The sequence below is a fragment of the Corvus kubaryi genome, unplaced genomic scaffold (assembly GCF_017639235.1).
Source record: "Corvus kubaryi isolate FWS band 111438036 unplaced genomic scaffold, C.kubaryi_AGA036_p1.0 37367, whole genome shotgun sequence".
NCBI classification, from domain to species: Eukaryota; Metazoa; Chordata; class Aves; order Passeriformes; family Corvidae; genus Corvus; species Corvus kubaryi.
Genome location: NW_024581119.1, coordinates 5,936,043 through 5,957,720, shown reverse-complemented (window position 1 = coordinate 5,957,720; position 21,678 = coordinate 5,936,043). Strand labels below are relative to the sequence as shown.

The 21,678-nt window shown below is 48.8% G+C and overlaps 1 protein-coding gene across 8 annotated transcripts in view; it reads left to right on the top strand.

The window, feature by feature from the left end:
- Positions 1-21,678, top strand: part of ARHGAP32 (Rho GTPase activating protein 32) — a 237,828-nt gene that overhangs the window by 129,361 nt on the left and 86,789 nt on the right. For all 8 annotated transcript variants that reach the window (XM_042034019.1, XM_042034020.1, XM_042034017.1 and 5 more), the window contains one exon: positions 13,524-13,610. In XM_042034019.1, coding sequence (XP_041889953.1) covers positions 13,524-13,610 — 87 coding nt within the window. The remainder of the gene's footprint in view (positions 1-13,523; positions 13,611-21,678) is intronic.

Below are 21,678 nucleotides of genomic sequence, written 5' to 3'. Positions count from 1 at the left end.
CGGCTGAGGGAGCAGAGCCCGGTGCTGGCCCTAGGAACGCTCGGCTGTGGAGCAGAGCCCGGTGCTGGCAATAGGAACGCTCGGCTGTGGGGGCAGAGCTCGGTGCTGGCAATAGGAACGCTCGGCTGTGGGGGCAGAGCTCGGTGCTGGCAATAGGAACGCTCGGCTGTGGGGGGAGAGCTCGGCTGGCCCTAGGAACGCTCGGCTGTGGGGGGAGAGCTCGGCTGGCCCTAGGAACGCTCGGCTGTGGAGCAGAGCCCGGTGCTGGCCCTAGGAACGCTCGGCTGTGGAGCGAGAGACCCCGCCGTGGGCAGCTGGCTTTGATTCCCAGCCTGGAGCGCTGCACTCCGGAGCTGATGCGGGGAAGGTTTTCTCAGTCGGCTGCTGGGAAGCTACAGAGAGACCTGGAGCTGTTAGGCCTTGGCTAGGGAGCCCGTCCATGGAAAGAACGGAGCATTGTAGCAGGGGTAAGTAGTGCACAGCCTCAGAGACCCTCTGGGCTTGCTCTGAGATCCTTTTTGTTTGCCGTGGTCATCAAGATAAAATAAAACCGCTGGAAGAGTGCCTGCAGGATGGCACCAAGTGCTGCTGTGGCAATAAAGAATGATTCAGATTCCAGTTTAACAAGGGTTCTTTGCAGAATCTTCAGAGGTAGTTCAGAGGAGGGGAGGTGGTTGTGTTGTTGTGCACACTGTCTTCCATGACAGATTTTAAAGCTGAGGATAATGCAAATCTCCTCCTAGAGATTAACCTGTGGCCTTTGGCAAGATCTTTTTGCAGTGTGGAAGTCAGTCTAAAAGCCGTATTAATGAGGTATAGGGAATTAGCTGGGAGTGGAGTGGGGAACATCCCAGCAGAGCTTTCCTGCCTCAGGAGAAGGGAATGGCTTTTGAGATAAATGTTCTTAAACCTCTAGTGTATCTCCTACTAAGTAGAGAAAGGAGGGGCCAGTAATAAAAGGAGTGTCTTGCATTTTCTGGTGCTAAATGTGTTCCAAACTATTGCTAATAATTCCTAGGACATGCCCTTTGTTACATGGGTAGGGTTAGCAAAGGAGATTTTATCATTTATTTTCTCTTTTTTGATCTTCCATGTACCTTTATAAAGAATCTTTTGAATATAAAGGAATATCTGTTGTCAAAGTGAGTGCATGTTGACTCTGAACTTTTACCTGTATAATTTTAGACCTTTATTCCATGTTTCTGAGGCAGATCTGTGGGTATGTGAAGCAGACTGGGATAAATCTTCCATCAGGTGCAGGGACACGTAATGCTCACTTGGATGTTGTGCTGACAGGAGCCACAGAGCAATCCTAGGAGGTTGCATGCATTTCTTCAGTCATAGCCAGTAAATTATTAACCACACAAAATCAGCATCTGGACTTTCTAGGAATGCCATTGTCCCCGTGCCACCTCTGGAACCCGTGCCCTGGGAGCTCAGTGCCACTCCAGGTTCTCAGTGAGCAGCACAAGGGGGTGCTCAGCATCTCCAACGCTCCTGCTAAACCCTTGTGAGAATTCCCCTGCTCCTTGCCTTGGCAGGCTGAGTCTCTGTAGCTGTCAGGATGTGTCCCAAAGCTCCCTTTGTGCTGGCTCAGCTCCTTGGCTTTTGTGTGGGAGAGTTGGACTTAAACCACTTCCTATTTCCTGCCTATCTTTGCTCCTTGCTTATCCTAAGGGCCACTGAGCCTTTCATCCCTCTACCCAGATTTGCATATGTGAAGAGAGGGAATCTCTTCCCAGACTTCTTCCCCCCCCATAAATTGGTCAGGCTGAGTGACACCTTTCATTTGGTTGGTGGTGCTGCTGATACAGCACCCGTGTCACTCAGAACTCCGAGCTTAGTGTCTGCCATGACTTAAAGAAACTGAGGGGGTTTTGTGTTTTATTTCTCTGTGTGTGTTTGGCGGAGCAGACTGAGCAGAATAACCAGGATTTTTTGGACTGGCAGCTTTCAAATTCCTGCACAGTGTGCATGGCACTACTTCTCACACACAACATTCAGCCACTCTGCAATTTAAATTAATTATTTGGGATCTGTTTGACTTGTCGCTTTTTCCTTACACTGATTCCTTGCAGCACACTTCTGTGAATAGCCAGGCTTTCTCTTTCTTTTCTTTTCCTTCTTTTCCTTCTTTTCCTTCTTTTCTTTCTTTTCCTTCTTCTTCCTTCCTTCCTTCCTTCCTTCCTTCCTTCCTTCCTTCCTGCTCCTCCAAGTACTGTGCAGCTTAATGAGAGCCAAGTCTCAGAAGTGTGAGACAAAACAAGAAGCTCAAAATCTTCTGCCTGGTCCTGAAATGCCCCCAAAGTTCCTTTTTGTAAAGTCACTCAAATATGTCTTCAAACTCTTTACATCAAACCTCTCTGCCTGGGACCTGGTTTCTGGTACCTGGAGGTGTCTGTGCCAGGGATTGCTGTTGTTTGTAATTAGATTTTGCTAGCAGTGTAGTGTTAACAGGAACCTGTGCCCGCAGTCATTTAACCCAGCCTTGCAATTGCTTTTCATTAAGGAAATGTTTCATTTATGCCATATTTTTTTATGGAAATTGAATTTAGAAGGAATAGGTTGTGCACCCCAAGATTGTTTGCATTTCCTTGTGGCTGCACCACAGTTATTTCCTTTCCTTAGGAAAAGCAAAGCCCCAGGGGATGCAGAGCTCAAGGTGAGGTTGGCCAGGGATGCTGGGATGGAGCTCTGGGAACAAGAGCAGGACATCACACGTCCTCCTGGAATGGGCTGTTTTCCCCAAACAACAACACAGTCATTGCATCCACAGTGTGCCATAATGGAGGCTCTGTGTGCTGAGCCAGATGCACCCGGGCTGGGCTGACCCTGGCAGCTCTCCTTGGAGCAGCTGTGGATTGGATTCCCACCAGAGGTGTGCTGGCAGAGCTCTGTGCTTTGTGTTTGATCCCATGGGTTGTCTCTTGGTGGCCAGAAGCCATAGATGGGAGTGAGTAACAGATTCTGCTCATTTATTTTCTAGTTCTCAGTCCCTGGAGAGCGTGTCCGTACAGGGGAGCACAGAAAGTTCACTCCTGTGCCCCTGTGGTGGTGGGAATGGCCTGATAACCTCCCTGGGGGCAAGGCTGCAGGAGGAGTGTGATTGCCTGAACCACTCCACGCTCCCAGCCAGGCTCTGGCAGTGATGCCCCAGCTGTGGTCACAGTTACTGAGTGCAGGGACTTTCCAAGTTGTCACTGTTCGTAGCTTCCTACCCCTTGTAAGTCTGGTGAGAGAACAGCCTCCCATGCCCCTGGCTGTTGGTTTGAGAGCCTGTGCTTAGTGTTGTGTTCCATGTTGTCTCCTGAACCCCAGAGACTGGAAGTCGTGTCCCCCCAGAGGAGAAGGAAATGAGGTCATCGTGGAAGCAAAAAAACGCAGGAAAGAAATCCATGAAGCAAATCTGTCAGTAGTTCTGTGTTTCTCCCATGTCTTCCCAAATGCCATTCCAAGTGACATAGATCCTGTGTCATAAAAACCAATAAAATCCAGGCTTTACCCAGCTAAGGTGAGAAGCAGTTCTCAGCCCAGTGGCTTCAGTTGATGAAGTTCAACACTGTTTATCTGAAGGCCGTGATTTCTGTAGCCTGGAATCCAAGGAGCGCAGAAGTTTCTCAGCATAGAGAGCTTTAGAGACAGAAGACAAACCCAGGAAATTCCAACCAGAAACCCCACAGGTGGCAGATGGAGCCCATGGAGCAATCCAGGATGTTTTGTGCTCTGTGCCAATCCCCAGTGCCCGAGGCCCTGCTCTGTCTGCAGCCACATGCAGGGGTGTTCCTGCTTTGTTTTTAATAACCTCCAATATTTTAATTCCATGCAAACATTCTGTTTGGAGACACTCAGAAGTTGTTTTTGCCTAATGGGGTCTCCAGTGGCTGCATCTAAGAAGTTTTTATCAATATTTCATTGCTTTTGAAGATTGACCTTCTTATACATTTAGCGGAAATAGAAGGGTGAGACCACTTGAGAAAACATTTGCAGCTTAACATGGGAAAATCTGAGGAAAGTGTCTCTGATATAACTCTGAGATTTTGTGTCTCAACAAGCTTAGGCATCAAATAGACTTGGCTTAGGAGTTAAAACAAACAAACTCCAGCAGTTATACACCAGCGGCCTGCGTTGGCAGCTCCGCCTGGGATCGGGGATTGAAAGGGGGATCGTTCCAAATTGTGCATTTCTGACTGCACTTAGGTCAAGGTTACTCCTGATTTCCTCTCCAGAGAGGCACCGGCTGGATCTCCTGTGATTTGTGTCTCAGAGCAGCTCTACAGCAGCAGCATGGGGAGGACCCTCCTGTCCAAAGCAGTGTGTGAGATTGGAAAGGGTAAAATTCATGAGGAATTGCCTTCCCTTTCCTCTTGTTGTGTCCCAGAGAAGTGTGGCACTGGCCAAGTGTTTTTAGATTTCTCTCTTAGCTGATTGATATCTCTTAACCTGCCTTATCTTTTTACCCTGTGTCTGATGGACCAGAGTGGACCTGTCCAGTCCCTGGAAAACTGAAAACCCAGCAGGTCAGATCTCAGAGCTGCTGTGGTTGCAGAGGAGTCTTTGCTGCCACCTCGAAGTGATGCCATTTCCCATCCTTCTGGGCAGAGCTCAGGGGATGTGTATTTTAAAAGTTGCAGCAGTTTGTCCCACGCCAGGAGCTCCATTTTTCCATGGGAGCCCAGCAGGGACTTCTCAGTGTCCATACATCTCCACCTGTGTCTGCCATGTCCCTGGAAGTGTCCAAGGCCAGGTTGGATAGGACTCTGAGCAGCCTGGGCTAGTGGAAGGTGTCCCTGCCTTAGAATAGAATTCTGCGATTCTATGATTTTAAAGTTATTCTCTGCAGGAGTTTTGATTTTGGAGGACTTCAAGGAGCGTCCCAGCTGTTCTCACCTCTCTCAGAAGCACCAAGACGTGCAGCACTTGTGCACGACCTCACTGGAAGCTGATATTAAAAACAAAATAGCCAAATAGCCCAAAGGAGACCTGTTCTTGCACTTGTAAGGCACATGTGGAGCCAGTGCTGCATCCAGTACCAGTAAAGCACCCCGAGGGTCCCGCTGGGCTTGGGATCTGCCCTTTTCTTGAGCTGTTCATATTTATAAACCATGCTAGGATTTGTCAGTCTTGAAGGTGAAGCTCAGATGAAGGGATGCTGACTGCTGAATAATCATCCTGCCATAGGAAGAAATTGTCTTGTGTGATTTGCAAGCTTAAAATAGTTCTGGAAGTAACTGCAGGCAAAACACACATCCCACAACCTCTTACATTTACTCAGTGTGAGTTCTTGCATAAAACCCAACCTCTGAGTACACCTCTGATTGGATGGGAGCTCCTGTCTGCTGGGAAAGAGATTTGCTGTGTCCAGCTCTGGGGCCCCCCATGAAAGAAGGATGCGGAACTGCTGGAGCGAGTCCAGGGAGGATGCGAAGCTGCTGCCAGGCTGGAGCCCCTCTGCTCTGGAGCCAGGCTGGGAGAGCTGGGGGTGCTCACCTGGAGAGGAGAAGGCTCCAGGGAGAGCTCAGAGCCCCTTGCAGGGCCTAAAGGGGCTCCAGGAGAGCTGGAGAGGGACTGGGGACAAGGCATGGAGGGACAGGACCCAGGGAATGGCTTCCCAGTGCCAGAGGGCAGGGCTGGATGGGATATTGGGAAGGAATTGTTCCCTGGGAGGGTGGGCAGGCCCTGGCACAGGGTGCCCAGAGCAGCTGGGGCTGCCCCTGGATCCCTGGCAGTGCCCAAGGCCAGGTTGGACATTGGGGCTTGGAGCAGCCTGGGACAGTGGGAGGTGTCCCTGCCCATGGCAGGGGGTGGAATGTGATGAGCTTTAAGGTCCCTTCCAAGCCAGACCGTTCTGGGATTCCGTGAGTCCATTTCACATCTATCCCTCGTATCCTGGCACATTCCAGTGATGTTTTCTGTTGTTTTGTGCTCAATCCGTGGGGAGAAAACAGGGTGTCACAGAATCACCCTGTCACAGATCACAGAATATCCTGAGCCGGGAGGGACCCACAGGATCATCCAGTCCCACCCCTGGCCCTGCACAGCCACTCCAACAACCCCACCCTGGGCATCCCTGGCAGCGCTGTCCAAACGCTCCTGCAGCTCTGGCAGCCTCGGGGCCGTGCCCATTCCCTGGGGAGCCTGGGCAGTGCCCGGCACCCTCGGGGGGAAGAACCTTTTCCCAAAATCCATCCTAACCCTCCCCTAGCACAGCTCCAGCCGTTCCCTCGTGTGGTGTCACTGGGCACCAGAGAAGATCTCTCCATGGAGATGTTTTGCCTCTTTACTGCAGAGGTGCTGTGGAGTTTAATTCCAGCATCCAAACCCTTCCACACAATGGTATCTCACACTCTGTACAAAACAGGTGTGGAAACCCAAGAAACACGGAATGCTTGGGTTTGGAAGAGTCCTTAGAGATCAAAATCCAGCTGATTTTGGTCAGGGGGAGCTGTGCTTGGATCTCTGCTCAGCTTGCTGCTGATGGTGGCTGAGTGTGGCTGGGCGGGCCCCTGGTGCTCCATGATTGTCCAGGGATAAGGCCCAGCATTCCACATGGTTCAGATGACGTGCAGCAAAGGATTTACTCACACCCTGGGGAGCCTGGAGTACTGATTGTGTGGCATTACAGGAGGTGCATTTTCCTTTTTACTCTTATCAAGCCCTATTTGATTTTCTGTGTGTTTTTTGTTGCTTTTGAGTTTTGCTGTGTTGGAGTTGTCAGAGGGGTGATTTAGAATAGCAGGGGAAAAAAGGAGAGTCAGATAGAAAAATACTCTTTAAACGGGGCTTTCTTGTCTTTACTTTGATCATTACTTCAGGATATTTACGCTTGGGTAAAGAAACCACTCTGTGGAAAATGTTCTTTTCCTGCTCCGAAGCCACAGTTGAGGATGAGAAGGGAAAACGGGAGAAGATAGGAAGTGTGTGGGAGGATAACTAGTATATTTAGCAAGATAAAGCTGGAGTGAGTCAAAACAGGCCAGATAAATACATTTATGCAGTCAGAGTAATTAGGTAGAAAATGTTTCCTGTTTGAGAAGATTTGCCAACCTAAAATTTCAAATATAATAAAATAAAATCTTTACATGTATCAAAAGGCAGGTCTGGAAGATGCCCCATTACCAGACAAGCTGCTGTGAGTAATGGCCTGGGTAATGAGGGTGAAGTGGGGCTTGGGTCAGCAGGATAATTTAGGAACTAGTGCAGGAACTGGCTGTTGGTGACTGGGGCTGAGATATGTGGTCACAGCTTTTCCTTACAATGAGGCAGCACCTCGGAGTTTAATTAGCTTTTAATTTCTTCAGGATTTGTCCCAAGGATATTTGGGTCTTAGAATTACTGTTTCTTAATCAAACATAGCGATGTTTCACAGGGAAACGAGCCTCCTGCTCCTTGCCCTTGGCCACCAGACAGGCTTGCACCCAGTGCACACATTGCGTGAAGGTGCCGCTGGTCCCGGGACTTTGACCTCGTTTGATTTGCTAAAGTGCACAAACAACATAGATTAACAGACATTAAAGTGTGGTGGTTTAGGAAGGGGAAAGAAAAGTTATTCCTAATACTGTTAGAAAGAAGTTATCAGATGTAACAGTGCTCTGGAGGCTTGATGAGCTTTTGCCATGGCTGAGTGTGAGCGGCAGTAATTCCCATCACCTGTGTCTGGCTGCCTTCCCCAGGGATTTAACCTGGAATTCCATCCTGGGAAAACATGCAAGATCACCAGCTTTCCTTGGAACAATGACACAACCTCTGCCAGGAAAAGCAGCAGCCTTTCCACTGACTTAAAACTCCTGGCTAAAGCTGTGGTCAGCGTTCCTGCCATCCCTTGTCTCCTGGAGTTTCCTACAGATGTGAGCTCCTCGTCCCACCTGGATCACTGGCCAGATGCTGCCAGTTGGTTGTGTTAGATCACAGGGGAGAGGGGCTGCTAATGAGGCTCAACTTGCTTGGACTTCACCTTATAATAACTAAGTTATATTCAGGATATAAATATAATTACATGTTTATTATCTTTTCTATTAGAGATGTAATTTATTATATGAATATAATAATATTTATTATACAAATAATGTACTCACATTTATATGCATATATTTAGATATATACTACAATATAATTATATATGTTAGGTGGATAATATTGCGTTAAATAGCAGTAATTAATATTAAATAATTAATATTTTGAAGCATAGAGAAAGAGCTGTAGAGAGCAGCTGTGTTCATTTTATGTCCAGGGAGCTGGAAAGGGGCTCAGCCTGGAGCAAAGGAGGCTCAGGGGGGACCTTGTGGCTCTGCACAAGTCCCTGACAGGAGGGGGCAGCCGGGGGGGTCGGGCTCTGCTCGCAGGGAACAGGGACAGGAGGAGAGGGAACGGCCTCAGGCTGGGCCAGGGGAGGCTCAGGGTGGATATTGGGGAAAATTTCTTCCTGGAAAGGGCTGTCCAGCTCTGGCACAGCTGCCCAGGGCCAGTGGTAGAGTCCCCACCCCCAGAGGGATTTCAAATCCATGTGGATGTGACACTTGTGGACGTGGGTCAGTGGTGGCCTTGGCAGTGCTGGAGAAGCGGTTGGACTCCGTGGTCTCAGAGGCTTTTCCAGCCTCAACAATTCTGGGATTCTCCATAATTCCTTTGACTGGCCATGAAATGTGTGTTTTCCACGAGAAACCCTCAGGTCAGGGCCAAGGACAGGTTTCTGTCACCATCTGTGAGAGATGCCAGAAATGCCTCTGTCAGCTCAGATTGCTGGTGGATATTTGTGATTGTCCCAGTATTTTCCTGGAAAAGCTCCTGTTTGCACCAGCAGTGTCCCTAAAGCCTCTTGAAGGAGCAGTCCCTGGTGTGCAAACACAGCATCCCCTGCCCAGGTCTTGGCTCTCTGCTGGCTCCCACTCAGGCATCGTTACCCAAGGAACTGAGATGAAACTTGGCAGGTGCTGTGTGGGAGACTGAAATCAGCTCCAGGAATTGTAGGAGTTATTTTACAGGGTTTTGCTGCTCTCTGGAGTGTTATTCCCTGGCTGTGTCCCAGGTCAGTGTAGCTCCACACCTCTGACATGAGATGAGGTGTCAGTGAATTAGATAAATTAAAGTTTACTAAAAGTTTACACTGTTTGGGAAGGATGATCTGCTCCTTCTATTTGGAATCAAGATTATTTTTCTAGTTTACAGTTCTCATTAATTGTCATCTAATTACTGAACGCCTCCCCCATTAAATTCTAACCTTAACTCTAATTCTGTTGGGGAGGGGGATTTCTTCAGGCTTTTTCTTTTCTTTTATGTTCCTTTTCTCTTTTTTACATATTTTAATTTTATTGTGAGCTCTCTGCTGCAGCTCTGTGTTACTCACTGGCTGTGATGTGCATGAGTGAGATCAGTGTGTTCATGGCTTTATGAAGCAGAAGTTGAATTAAGTCCCACAGACAAATCAAATCTATGCTTCCCAGGCTTCTCACAAATTATCCTTTCACCGGGAGAGCTGGATGATGGAATTGACATCACTCAGGAAACAAGGAGATGAAAGTTAAAGCTGAGCTTCCTTTGACGTCTGGGGCTCAGGGGCACCAGGTCTTACCTGGCCAGGATTTGGCACTTTGTTAGTAGCCAACAATCCCAGTCCTGTCAACAGATTTATGTAGTGCTTTCCCTGAGATGATTTTTTACAGCTTTCGCGGTTTGTAAGAGGAGCACACAAGACTTCAGTGGCTGGAAGTAAAAAATGATTGCACAGATCTCAAGGGTCATCTTTTAATTATTTTTAATTCTGAATGTGCCATATCATAACTCAGCCTCCTTCTTTGTCGCTGTTCTTCCCTACAACAGGAATGACCAATAAGTTTTGCTCTGCAGGAGACCCCTGTAATCAGTGCCCTTATCAGCCAGCTTGCCAGAGATGAGCCTCTGTCTCAGACATGAACTAGAAGGATTTTTAAGCTTGACCTCCCTATATATGTGATCAGCAAAGTCTTGGCCAGCAAGCGCTGCTCTTTTGGGCAAAAAGAGCCAAAAGCTTGTGGTACCAGTTTGCTGGTAGAGGAGCAATGATCTGTGTTGAATTCATCATCAGTTCTCAGTGGGTGTGTGCAGGAAGCAGGGGGGAGACTCCCAAACTTGTCCCCAGCTGTGTAAAAGCAAATCTGAGCAATGCCTTGGCACTATTGCCCAGAGAAGCTGTGGCTGCCCCATCCCTGGAAGTGTCCAAGGCCAGCTTGGAGCAACCTGGGACAGTGGGAGGTGTCCCTGCCCAAGGAACCAGATGAGCTTTAAGGTCCCTTCCAACCCAAACCATTCTGGGATTCCCTGATTCTGTGGTGTTCGCAATTATCCATAAAGTGTAGCGTGACCATTTTTAAGGCTTTCTTTGCATATCATGAAATGCTGCCAGTGAAAAGTTGAGGATACTCTAAATATTATTTATGAAATCGGTCATATCCATTCATCCTAGCTAAGTATATGTATTCCAACAGTAAATGAACCTAATGGGAGCTAATGCATCATAATTGTTCGTCAGGCTCAGAAGCTTTGACAGCCAATTTCAATGTGAAGAAGGAACATTGCAGATTATATATTATAAAATATGTGCTGTTTAACTCTGATCAGTTGCCATAAATGCTATTTACAGATTATTTATCTCAGGAAAACACGTTGGCACAGTTACAGGGATATCCACCAGGCCCTGCTGTTCTTTAAGAACACAAAAATCAATGTCCCACTTTGAAGCCAACCAAATTCTGCCTGTGAGTCATGTTCAGAGTCCAGTAAGGTCTTTGCTTTGTGCTTGGATTTCAAATCAAGCCTGGGGGCCACTGTGCTTTCCAGGATATTCTGTTTACAAGGGATGCAGCAGCAGGAAAGGCTTTTAAACGACAGGACAGCCACAATTTTTGGGAGAGCTTTGGTGCATGTCTATTAACAAAGCAAAATACAAACTGAACCACATGGGGACCGGGAACATGAGCGAATATTCATCTTTGGGGGCATTTTGATGTGAGGACAGCTGGATTGCAGGATAAACCCAATAGATTTTCCTGTGTAAACAGTTTCTGTCTCTGTCTCAGTCAGCACGAGGCTGCCTGTGGGAGGGGAGCAGTGTTCAGCTGGTTTTTACAACTCCCCTCTCAAACGAGACATTTGCATGGATGTAGGGCCCATCAGTGGGCTGAGATGTCACCTCTCCACACAGTGAGTTTGTCTGAACAGTGACTGAAGCAGGGGCTGCCTGGGAGGGTGCAAACTCCTTGAATGTGCATCAGCAGGATGGTCCTCAGGCGGGTGTGCCTTGGGAATGGGGTTTGCTGTACCTCAGTGTCCTACACACATGGACCCCACACCTGCAGCTGACACACTGCTGCTCTCCTGAGGAGTCTGTGCAGAGCCCTGGCGAGGCCGGAGCCCGGCCTGGTGGCCGTGTGTGAGAGGGAAGGGGATGAACTCAACCCATCCTAACTCACCCCGTGCCTTTCTCTACCCCACATTCTGCTGCACAGAATCAGGCCCTGAATTCCTTCCAGGGAGCTCTGGTGATTTTGTTGCCTGGCTGTTGTTTTTTCGAGGGCCTGTGGTGATGAGCTTTGGCACTGATACACAGTGAAGGGACACCTGAAATTCCCTTGGGGCTGGGAGGTTTGTGTGCCCTTGGTGAGCACAGGGGAGATTAAGGATGGAAACCTTTCTCCAGGAGTAGGAAACCCACATTTAATTCATAGAATCCCAGAATGGGTTGGGTTGGAAGAGCCCTTAAAGCCCATCTTGTTCCACCCCCTGCCATGGGCAGGGACACCTCCCACTGTCCCAGGCTGCTCCAAGCCCCAATGTCCAGCCTGGCCTTGGGCACTGCCAGGGATCCAGGGGCAGCCCCAGCTGCTCTGGGCACCCTGTGCCAGGGCCTGCCCACCCTCCCAGGGAACAATTCCTGCCCAATCTCCCATCCAGCCCTGCCCTCTGGCACTGGGAAGCCATTCCCTGGGTCCTGTCCCTCCATGCCTTGTCCCCAGTCCCTCTGCAGCTCTCCTGGAGCCCCTTTAGGCCCTGCAAGGGGCTCTGAGCTCTCCCTGGAGCCTTCCCTTTTCCAGGCTGAACACTTCCAGTTCTCTCAGCCTTTCCTTACAGAAGGGCTGCTCCAGCCTTTGGATCATCTTTGTGGCCTCTTTGAACTGGAGCTCCTCATACCTGGCAAACATGGAAAATATCTCCAGCATTTGTAAGCCTTCCTCTACTGCTTGCTTTGGGTTTCCTTTGGCTGTAGTTTCAAAACTCAGTAGCACTTCAAATGTGACATTTGATAGCAAAGAATGATGACAAAGGTGGGGGGAAGGTGCAATACAGAAGCAGTGGTTGTGTTTAATCACATTAATGGCAGCAGCCTAGGTTGATAATAAATTGTACAAGTCCAAAGACCTTCTTTGGTCCAGGAATGTTGTTAATTACCTGTCTACAGCCATCAGAAAATAAATTAGTATTGCAGGAGTTGGGTTGGTGGAGGGAGAAGGCTGAATCCATGTGCTGTGGGACTTCCTTGCAGAGAGAAGGGAGATTGTGGCAGAACAAAGTTGAATTAATTCCAGGTGTCATGGTCATTTGTGTGGAGAGAACTTTGCCTTCTTTGTCCCTCTTTCATGAGGTGTCTCTCACTCCCCACTTCTGATTTTCCTTGCTTACATTCATTGAATACATCAACTTGGGATTCTTCTCCTCAGCCTTTCTTTCATTTCTGCTTTTATTTGTTTCAGGATTTTTTCGCTCGTGGCTAATTAGGATTTTTTTACAGCCTTTTAAGTTTTATGTACACATTTCCTTTATTTATTTGCTTTGCAAACAGTCTTAATTTGCTTATGATGATTTGTAGTTTCTGTTCTCAGAGAAGATCATTAAACATAAGCCATTTTCAGTGCAGGATATCAAGACTAGGGGGATAACAAGGCCAGGAGTGGCATGCTCCGGCCTTGGTCCCTGTGCAGAAATGAGACAGTGAAATCTCTCCTCACTACTCTCACACAAACACATCCTGATGATGCAGTTAATGACTCTGGGTGTGATGAATGGTGCCATAAAACTCTGCTGGGGTGAATTGCTTGACAACACTGAAATTAGGAGATACGTTTTATTATCTAATGTCTGCCTGAATGTATAAAATAAAAAAATAAATAAAATGTGAGAAGGGAGTAGGGAGAAGCACTGTTCTATATTCACTAGCCATGAATATTTATAGAGATATTTTCAGTGAACAATTAATTTTGCAGACTTCTAAGCTGGAGGTTTAATCCTGCCTTGAACAGTTTGCCTCCCCATAATTGTTTTATTTTTGAACCATGTTTTTATTTTTAACCTGTCAGGTGAGGTGCCAGAATCCAGGAGAGTCTCCCCTGGGGCAGCTCCAGCCAGACAAGCCCTTCCCTGATGATTCCCCGATTCCCTGAGACCAGACATGTCTTGGAGCTGGCTGGTGTGGATGTTGTGCTCCATGTGCCATGGTGTGCCTGGTTTATCCCCCTCACTGACCTGCTCCTCTCTCTCTCCCCTCCCTGTCTCTGCAGCTTTCGCTCCCAGAGGAACAGAACGAAGTAACGAGGAATGGCTGTGAGTCCAAGGAACTCGTGTACCTGGTGCAGATCTCGTGTCAGGTAAACGCCCTGTTTCCTCTCCCCAGCCTGGCTTTCATTCTCTTTCCAACAGAGCCCCAGAATACTGTGATGTGACACTTCCCTGTAGTGTGGTTGGGGTTTTCCATCTCTTCCCTGGCTCAGTCCCCCAGGGATACTGCCTGTGGTGCTGCCACCAGCACGTTGTAGGAGAGGAGAAGCATTGAGGGGAGAGAATGGAGAATGTGAAGCAAAGACTCCTCGCTGATGCCCAGGGATGAGCCCAGAGACAGGAGTGGGTGTGCCCAGGTTGAGGGCACTTTGGGGGGACACAGACACCGGGACAGGGAGAATCCCAGCCAGGGGTTTGTTACCACAGTGTGCTGCTCCCAGACACCTGGTGTGGAATTCTCATCTCAAGATGCTTTGGGCAGAGGAATCTGCTGCTCTGTCCCACAAATTCTCCACCTGCTGATCTGTGTGACTTTGTAAAATGCTACATAATGGGTGTGTTTTAATATGCTCAGTGAGTCCCTCTCTGTGGGAGATGCAGGGCAGGGGCAGGTTCAGTGCAGTTACTGCCTGGGTTTGGGTGTTTTCCTGGGTTTAGGATAGCAGCTCTTTCCATGATTCACCTCAGCACCTGAGCGTCCCGCTTATCAACGAGTACACACAGATGGGGTGAATCTGCAGTGTCCCTGCTCTGCTGCCTCAGCTCTGTGCTCAGAGTGGGCTGTTGGGAGCGCTGAGGAACACAAACACAGCATCCTTCATCCCGAGGAACAGAGCATCCTGCATCCTATGGAGCAGAGCATCCCACATCCTGGAGAGCAGAGCCTCTCGTTCTGTTCTGGAGATGGAGCCTGGCCAGGCTGAGCTCCAGCAGGGTTAATTCCAGCAGGGAATTCCCCTCTGTGGGCAGCTTTCATGTGTTCCTGTACGTGTTTATAAATGTGCTCTCGGGAGAGGGAAGGGAGGTTCCAAGTGGACATCTCTCAAATTTGCCAGTGTTTGGGAATTTTCCAGGACTGTTGTAACCCCCTGGAGCCAGTCTGGCACAAAAGCAGCACTTCCCAGGCCAGCAGCCCAGGCTGGCAAGCAGCACAGCAAACCCTGAGGGCGGGCACACGTCTGTGTCCAGCCACGGGCAGGGCAGTGCCTGGGAAAGGGAGTTCCAGGGGACTGTAGGAAACTGGAATTTCAGTGTTTCGAGCACTCACATTTGGGACACATTTGCAGTGCTTAGTGTAGGCATGAGCCCGGGGTTATTCCCTGGCTGTTGCAGGTGAGCCTGGAGAACGTGGCAGTTTTCCTCTAGCTCCAGAGTACATCACTTCTGATCCTTCCCCCACCCTACTACACCTGCAGAGGTTCACAGGGTGCCTCAGGTATAAGTGTGTCCCAAAGCCTGCAGAATGTCCCTGTGCAGGAGGGAGCCTCAGGAGCAGCAGAGAGCTGGGATGGGGCAGGATGGAGGTGAGGCCTGTCCCCACTCCTCTGGCACCTCACTCCCACTCTCCAGTGCTTTGCAGGGATGTGTCTGAGGGTACAGATGGATTTCATCTGTGTGGGGACAGTGGGGGAAATTCTGAGCCTGGCAAAGGGAATTGCTCCTCTGCAGGCCCAGCTCCTGAGAAATTCCCTTCCCTTCCCTTCCCTTCCCTTCCCTTCCCTTCCCTTCCCTTCCCAGTGTTTGACTGAACTCAAATGGAAACACTGGGAGTTGGCTTCATCCCTTTAAAGGATGGGCATAGAACCAACCACCTTTGTCTTCCTTTCTTCCTTTTTCTTTTTCCTTTTATTTTTACCTTCTTTTCTTTCCCTTTTCCTCTTTTCCTTTCCCTTTTTCCTCATTCCCTTTTTTCTTTCTCCTTTTTCTCTTTCCCCTTTTTCTCTTTCCCCTTTTCCCCCTGTCTGTCTTCACCTTTTCTTCTTTCCCCCTTTCCCTCTTTCCCTTTTCTCTTTTTCCTTTTTTCCTTACTTTTCCTGTATTTTTTTCTTCTTTTTTCTCTTTTTTTTTTCTCTTCTGTTTTAAAGTACTCTACCTGGCTAGCTCAAGCTTCTCCCTCCCCCAAGTGACCCTCTCCCATATTACTCCATGTCCCTGTCTCTCAGATCAATAGAAAGCTGAGAAGCTTGTGACATCTGGATCCAATGACCAGGAAGGCATGGAAGGAACTGCACAGCTGAGCACCATTTCTGCCATGGAGATACCTCACCCCTGACATCCCATGGCCTCTCCCAGTGCCCAGGGGAAGATTCCATTCCATCACATGTTGGACACCAGCAGTGTCTGCGTGGATTTGGCTCCACATGAGAATGGAATGGGAGGTGTGAAATAGCTCATGGAATGATGGTGCAGTGGGGACAGATTTTGGCAGGACGCAGCTGCATCAGGCCAAAAATATTGAAGGAGGGAGGAAAAAAGCCTGAAAACCAAATTTCGCTTTCCTCACCCTTTGGATGTGCTTCCAGCACTGGTGTTCAGCCACTGCAGCAGCCTGAGCAATATCCTGGATTGCTCAGATGGACACAGGGAATTCTGTCAGTGAGGCTGCATCCACAGAAATGTGGAAGCTTTCAAACAGCTGTGCTTTGTTGCAGAAGCAGATAGCAGAGAGTGAGGGTGTTGCCGTCCTGGCAGCTTTGGATTCCAGACTTAGAGAAATAAGTTAAACCCGTGGGTTTGGGGTTCAGTGCTGGGCCTTGCCCAGTTTGGGCTGTGCAGACCCACCCTGTGTGCTGGGGCCCATCAGTGGCATTTACTGTGTCATTTCCCTCTGGAGCAGGCAGCAAAGCAAAGCTTTTGAACAGCAGATACTTCAAACATCCATCTCAGCCTTGGCTGGGTTTGGCAGGACACAGCTACTTACACTGAGGGAATTCTACCCCACTCTTTCCCATCTGTAAGTATCATTTTAGTGGTGTAAAGAGAATTACACCACTTACATAAGCTTGATGCTTATTTTGCAAAACCTTCTCAGATAAGGTTTGAAAAAGCATTCTCTGGGAGGTGTATTTGTGCTGCAAGTCGGCTTGTGAAATCCAGGCTTTGTGCAAGGTTTGGAGGGGGGGTTAAGTCTCTGCTCAGCTTCTCTTCTGCTTAAAAACCTCAAAAAATTAATCCAGTTTATTAGCTCTTAGGGAGCAGTGGGAATATATAGAGAGCTGTTTCAGAAAAGAGGAGAGACAGGATTCTTCTTTTGATTCCTGTGGAAAAATTTAAACATGAAAACTAGGAAATGACAAAGGGAGGGAATTAAATCCTGTTGGGAAGAGCCAATGATAGGAGGGTTTGGTTTAGTTTGGTTTTTTTTCAGCAATGCAGGTGGATTTTCCTTTCTTTTCCAAGGAAGATTGCACTGAACTTGCATTTCTAGAAGATGGCTATTTCAGGACTGCTGTGAAAAGAGTGATGTTGTTAAAATAAAAGGGTCAAGTCCTGAAATGATGATGTGAGGACTGAACCCTCTGAACCTGGAGACAGCAACTGATAATCCCTGTGGTCCCTGAAGGAGCACAGGGGGTGCCTGAGACCTGTAGGAATTCATACTGTACCTGGTGCTGTGAAGGTCCTTGGACAATGTTTGCAATCCTTGCGAGTTTCCACTGGGATAAGCAAAGAATTTACATGGTCTGAACCACATTTAAAAGGGGTTACCTGGTGTATGGAGAATAAATCAGCACAAGTCAGAGCCTGCAGAAAGGCTGGGATGGGCTAATCCAGGCAGCTTGTAAGGAAGGCTGGAAATGTGCCTTTTGGATGTTTTGGGGTTTGTCTGTGTGACATTACAGCACCTCCCTGTGTACTTACTTCAATATTACGACAGAAGAATGCCCAGTCTCAGCTTTTGTTCTGAAAAATAAAAGAAACTTGTAAATACTGTTTACAGTGTGAAATTCGTGGTGTTTGAACACCTCAAGCATCATTTTTGGTGACATTTTGAGTGGCAGGGAGAGAACAAGGACTGGCTGTGGAGATGTTCACGTAACCTCCAGCCATTCCCAAGGCTTCTGCTGCTCATGTCCATGCTCACAGGTGGATTATTGGGGCAGGGCTGACAGGCCCTGCTGAGCAGGGATGTCAGACTGCACGGGCACGAGCCGGGGCTGGCACAGTCTTGGGGATCAAACACAGGCTGACTGCTGTGATGCCAGCCCAGCCACAGCACCTTTCCTGCTCCCGCTTTCCAGGGGATAGTGCCAACAAAGGAAGCCTTTTTCTGCTCCAGCACTGGCACGTTTCTAAGGCTGTTCCCAGAGCAGGTATTCTCGTGGTCCAATGGTTTTCTCCATTTTCCTGCTCCCATTTTCAGGCTGGCAGGAGCTGGGCCATTCCTGTGGCACAGGATGCCCAGTGCCGTGCCCTGTCCTGTTCCTGGTTCCAGCAGTGCTGCTGTCTGGGCTGTGTTTGCTCTGATGGATGGAATCAGGTCTCTGATGCACAGAGGAAGACACTGCCCCAAACCTCAGCTGCTTGTCCCAGCTCTGCCCTGCGGGAGATTCGAGTTGGGCACCTTCTGTTTGAAGAGCAGGATTTGCCCAGCTCTGAAGGCATCCCCATCCCACATTCCCTGTACAATAATGAGTGCCTGAAGGGCACAGGAGGGAATGCCAGGAAAAACAGGCTCCAAGGAGGAAGAGCAGGCAGGACTCCCCACCCCGGGTGATTTGTGGGGAGGGGAGAGTGGAAGATACTTCCTTCCCACAGGGGCGATGTCTTAGTCAGAGGAGCAATGTCTCAAGTGTGGTTTGCTGCTTCTGGCTGCCTGGAATGGTCCAGGCTGGAACCACAAATTGCTTGCAGGAGGATTTTTGAGTCAAACATTCAAAGTATGGCTGGGTTTTTTGTCTTGAAGGCTTGTTCTTTATTAATAGTTTCTGATTGAGCTCAAACACCTGGAGAACAGGAACTGAGTAAGTGCTACTTTGCTCCTGTGAAAAGCTCTTTAAACAGATGACTAAAGGACAGATTCTAACGCACAGATATTCTTCTGTGTGCTTTATATACTTTCAGAAAGACAGAGAGGGGAAAGCTCTCACATGTTTGTTAAAGGGATGTATCTGTGTGGAGCATCCAGGTGGATCCTACCCAGTGCAAAATCTGTCTTCAGAAATGGCTCCTTCTCCATGTTTGTATACAGTTTTCTGCCTTGATTTAGGATTTTGCTAAACAAAACAAAAGCAATTAGTAGGTGCTTTTATTAAACAGTAAATTTTCACATGATGCAGCCCCCTGTGTGTCCTCACCCCGTGGTCAGGGCCAGCCTGTGTGTGCTCAGCAGGGCTTACAAAAGCTGCTCTGCTTTCAGATGCATTAAAATGCTGGTCACCATCACGATCTTTCCCCTGCTTTGTTTTCTGTTCTTCTTTTCTGCCTCTTGGCACCACTTACCTGAAGATGACTGGAGAAATGAAACTTCCACTGACAGGTTGCCCACGAATTTGGTGCCTCATGTGTGCAGGTGTTTGGAAATGGAATCATGGAGAGTTTGAGTTGGAAAAGAACTTAAAGCCCACCCAGTTTCACCCCCTGCCATGGGCAGGGACACCTTCCACTATTCCAGGTTGCTCCAAGGCCCGTCCAGCCTGGCCTATCCAGGGATGGGGCAGCCACAGCTTCTCAGGGTAACAAATCCTGGGTATTTTATAAATCCACGAAACCTTCTGAAAACCTGCCCATTCTGGCTTGGATATTTCTACCCCATCCTTCCAGATGTGCACACGTGTTGAAACCTCTGTCCTAAACTTTTCTCGGGCATTGAGGGCTGTTTCACATTAGGCAAAAGAAAGCAGCAGAATTCCTTGTTTCCACCCTGCTAATCCATCATTCCACGTGCTGTGCTCCGGTGGATCTGAGGTCACACACTCCGTGCCTCCTGCTCCCAGCAGCAGTAAATAAAAATGAAGTGACAGTGGGAATGAGAATTAATCAAGAATGCCTGAAGCTGGCAGGCAGCCTGCAGGGTGCTGCTAGGCTGTGCTCAGACCTCAGGAGATCCCAGAGCCAGGGTGGAGGGGCTTTGAAACACCTGGCTCTGTTCCAGGGTTTGGGAAAGTGAATTGGCATCTGTAGGGGTTGAATTGCATCTGAACTGCATAATTAATGTTTATTACTCTGTAGCTGGCATGATAACACTGGAGGACAAATTCAACTGAGTAATTGGGGTAATAGGTATTAAGGACAAGGGTTTGAGTGGCCGGTGTTTGGAGTTTTCCAGCAGAACTGGGTAGGGCAGCACTCACATCCAGCAGGATTAACACTGGGGTGTGCTGTGCCCTGTTTTAAAAGCAGATTCACCATACCCTTAGCTCAGCCTGGGGTTTTGCCCTGTGATCCTTAATTCACACACAGAATCATGGAGTCACTGAGGTTGGAAAAGCCCTCCCAAACCATCGAGTCTGCTCTGTGACTGATCCCCACCTTGTCACCAGCCCAGAGCACTGAATGCCATGTCCAGGTGTTCCTTGGGCACTCCAGGAACCTCCCTGGCCAGCCCCTTCCAATGCCTGACCACTCTTTCCAGGAAGAAGTCCCTCCTGGTGTCCAACCTGACCCTCCCCTGGCACAGCTGGAGGCCGTTTCCTCTTGTCCTGTTGTGACATGTCATCATGAAAGTGGCAGTTTTGAGGCAAAAGGGATTTTTGTCCCCTCCAGGAGCTGCACTGCACTGTCCCAGCTGCATCTGTGTGTCCTGGGGCTCTGGGATTCCCTGGCCCTGCTGGTGGGACTGGTCCTTCAGCCCCAGCAAGGGGCAGTTTCACTGCTCTGCTGTGTCCATCCATCCACTGGTAACGAGACATCAAAAATTACTGTCGCCCTTAAACTTTGGTCTTTAACTGCTCCATTCATGGCTCTCTTTGGATTTTTTTTTCTCTATTTAATTATTTAAATGTGTATTGTGACAGAAATGGGGTCAGCTCTTTCTCTTCTTAACTCTGGATGCATGAGACGCAGAAGCAGTGTTGTAGCTGTGTGTGGATTTTGAATGGAATAATTCTTTATATAAAAACTGTCGTGGAGCTGTTGGTGCTAAAGCACATTTTTTCAGCAGGTGCAAATGTAGGTGCAGTTCAAGGTGTCTCCTCAACGTGCCAGGGACAGAGGCTTTCTGTGCTCAAACTCCAGTGGGGAAATGCTCTGGGGAATTTATTTGAGGGTGGGTTTTTCTGGGGAAAGAGGGTATCTGGAAATAACCTCCTGAAGGCAAGAGCCTCCCAGCTCCTCAGACCTGCCTGAGGCTGAGCTGCTGGGTGGTTCTTGGTCAGAGGGAATGTGAGTGATACAACTTCAGATGGTTTTCCCTGGTGGAAACCCCCAGCTGAAGGAAACGGCCAGTCCGTGCTCTAGGGAGGGTTGATGAGCGAGAGGGAAGGTTATTTGTCAGGATAAAGTGCAGTATCACATGAAAGTGCTGTCCTGAAAGGGTGTCTGTGAGCAGCAGAGGCTCTCACAGCTCCATGATAGTCTGTTAATGTCGTGGCCTTTGGGCGTTTTGCCTTCAGACAGAAAACAAGCAAGAATTAGAGATCTCTGCTTGTCCCCAGACTGTGCTCTGGGCTCTGGCACTGAGGATCACTGCAGAAATCCTTGGGGACAGGACTGTGGTTTCTCCCTGTGAGTGATGGATCTTGGCAGGGCTCCTGATCCTCATGTGGTGCTTTGGAGACAAGGCCGGGCCCAGCCACAAATGGAAGGGGACACTTGGGTTGTTCTGACGAGACACCGAGTCCTCCCCACAACTGAGCAAGTGCAGATGCTTTGCAGAGGAGCCCTTTGCCTTCAATTTACTTGTTTTACAACTTTTCCAAGAGCAGGGCTTGGTTCAAATCCAGAATGAGGGGAGGACTGTGGTGGATATTCTGTTTTTCTTTCCTTCCTTGATGTTTATTCCTTGTGGGGAGGTTTGCCATGCACACATTTTTAGTACCTGTTTACGTGGGGAAGGTGACACTGTTAGGACAAATCTCCTCAAACAGTTTCATCCAGTCCCACCCTCTGCAAGGCTGCAAAGCTGCTCTGCTCAGCAGGTGATGCTGGGTGTCAGGTGGCTGAGGAAGCAGCAGGAGACAGCCCAGGTGTGCAGTTGGGATGCTCAGCCTCAGGGTA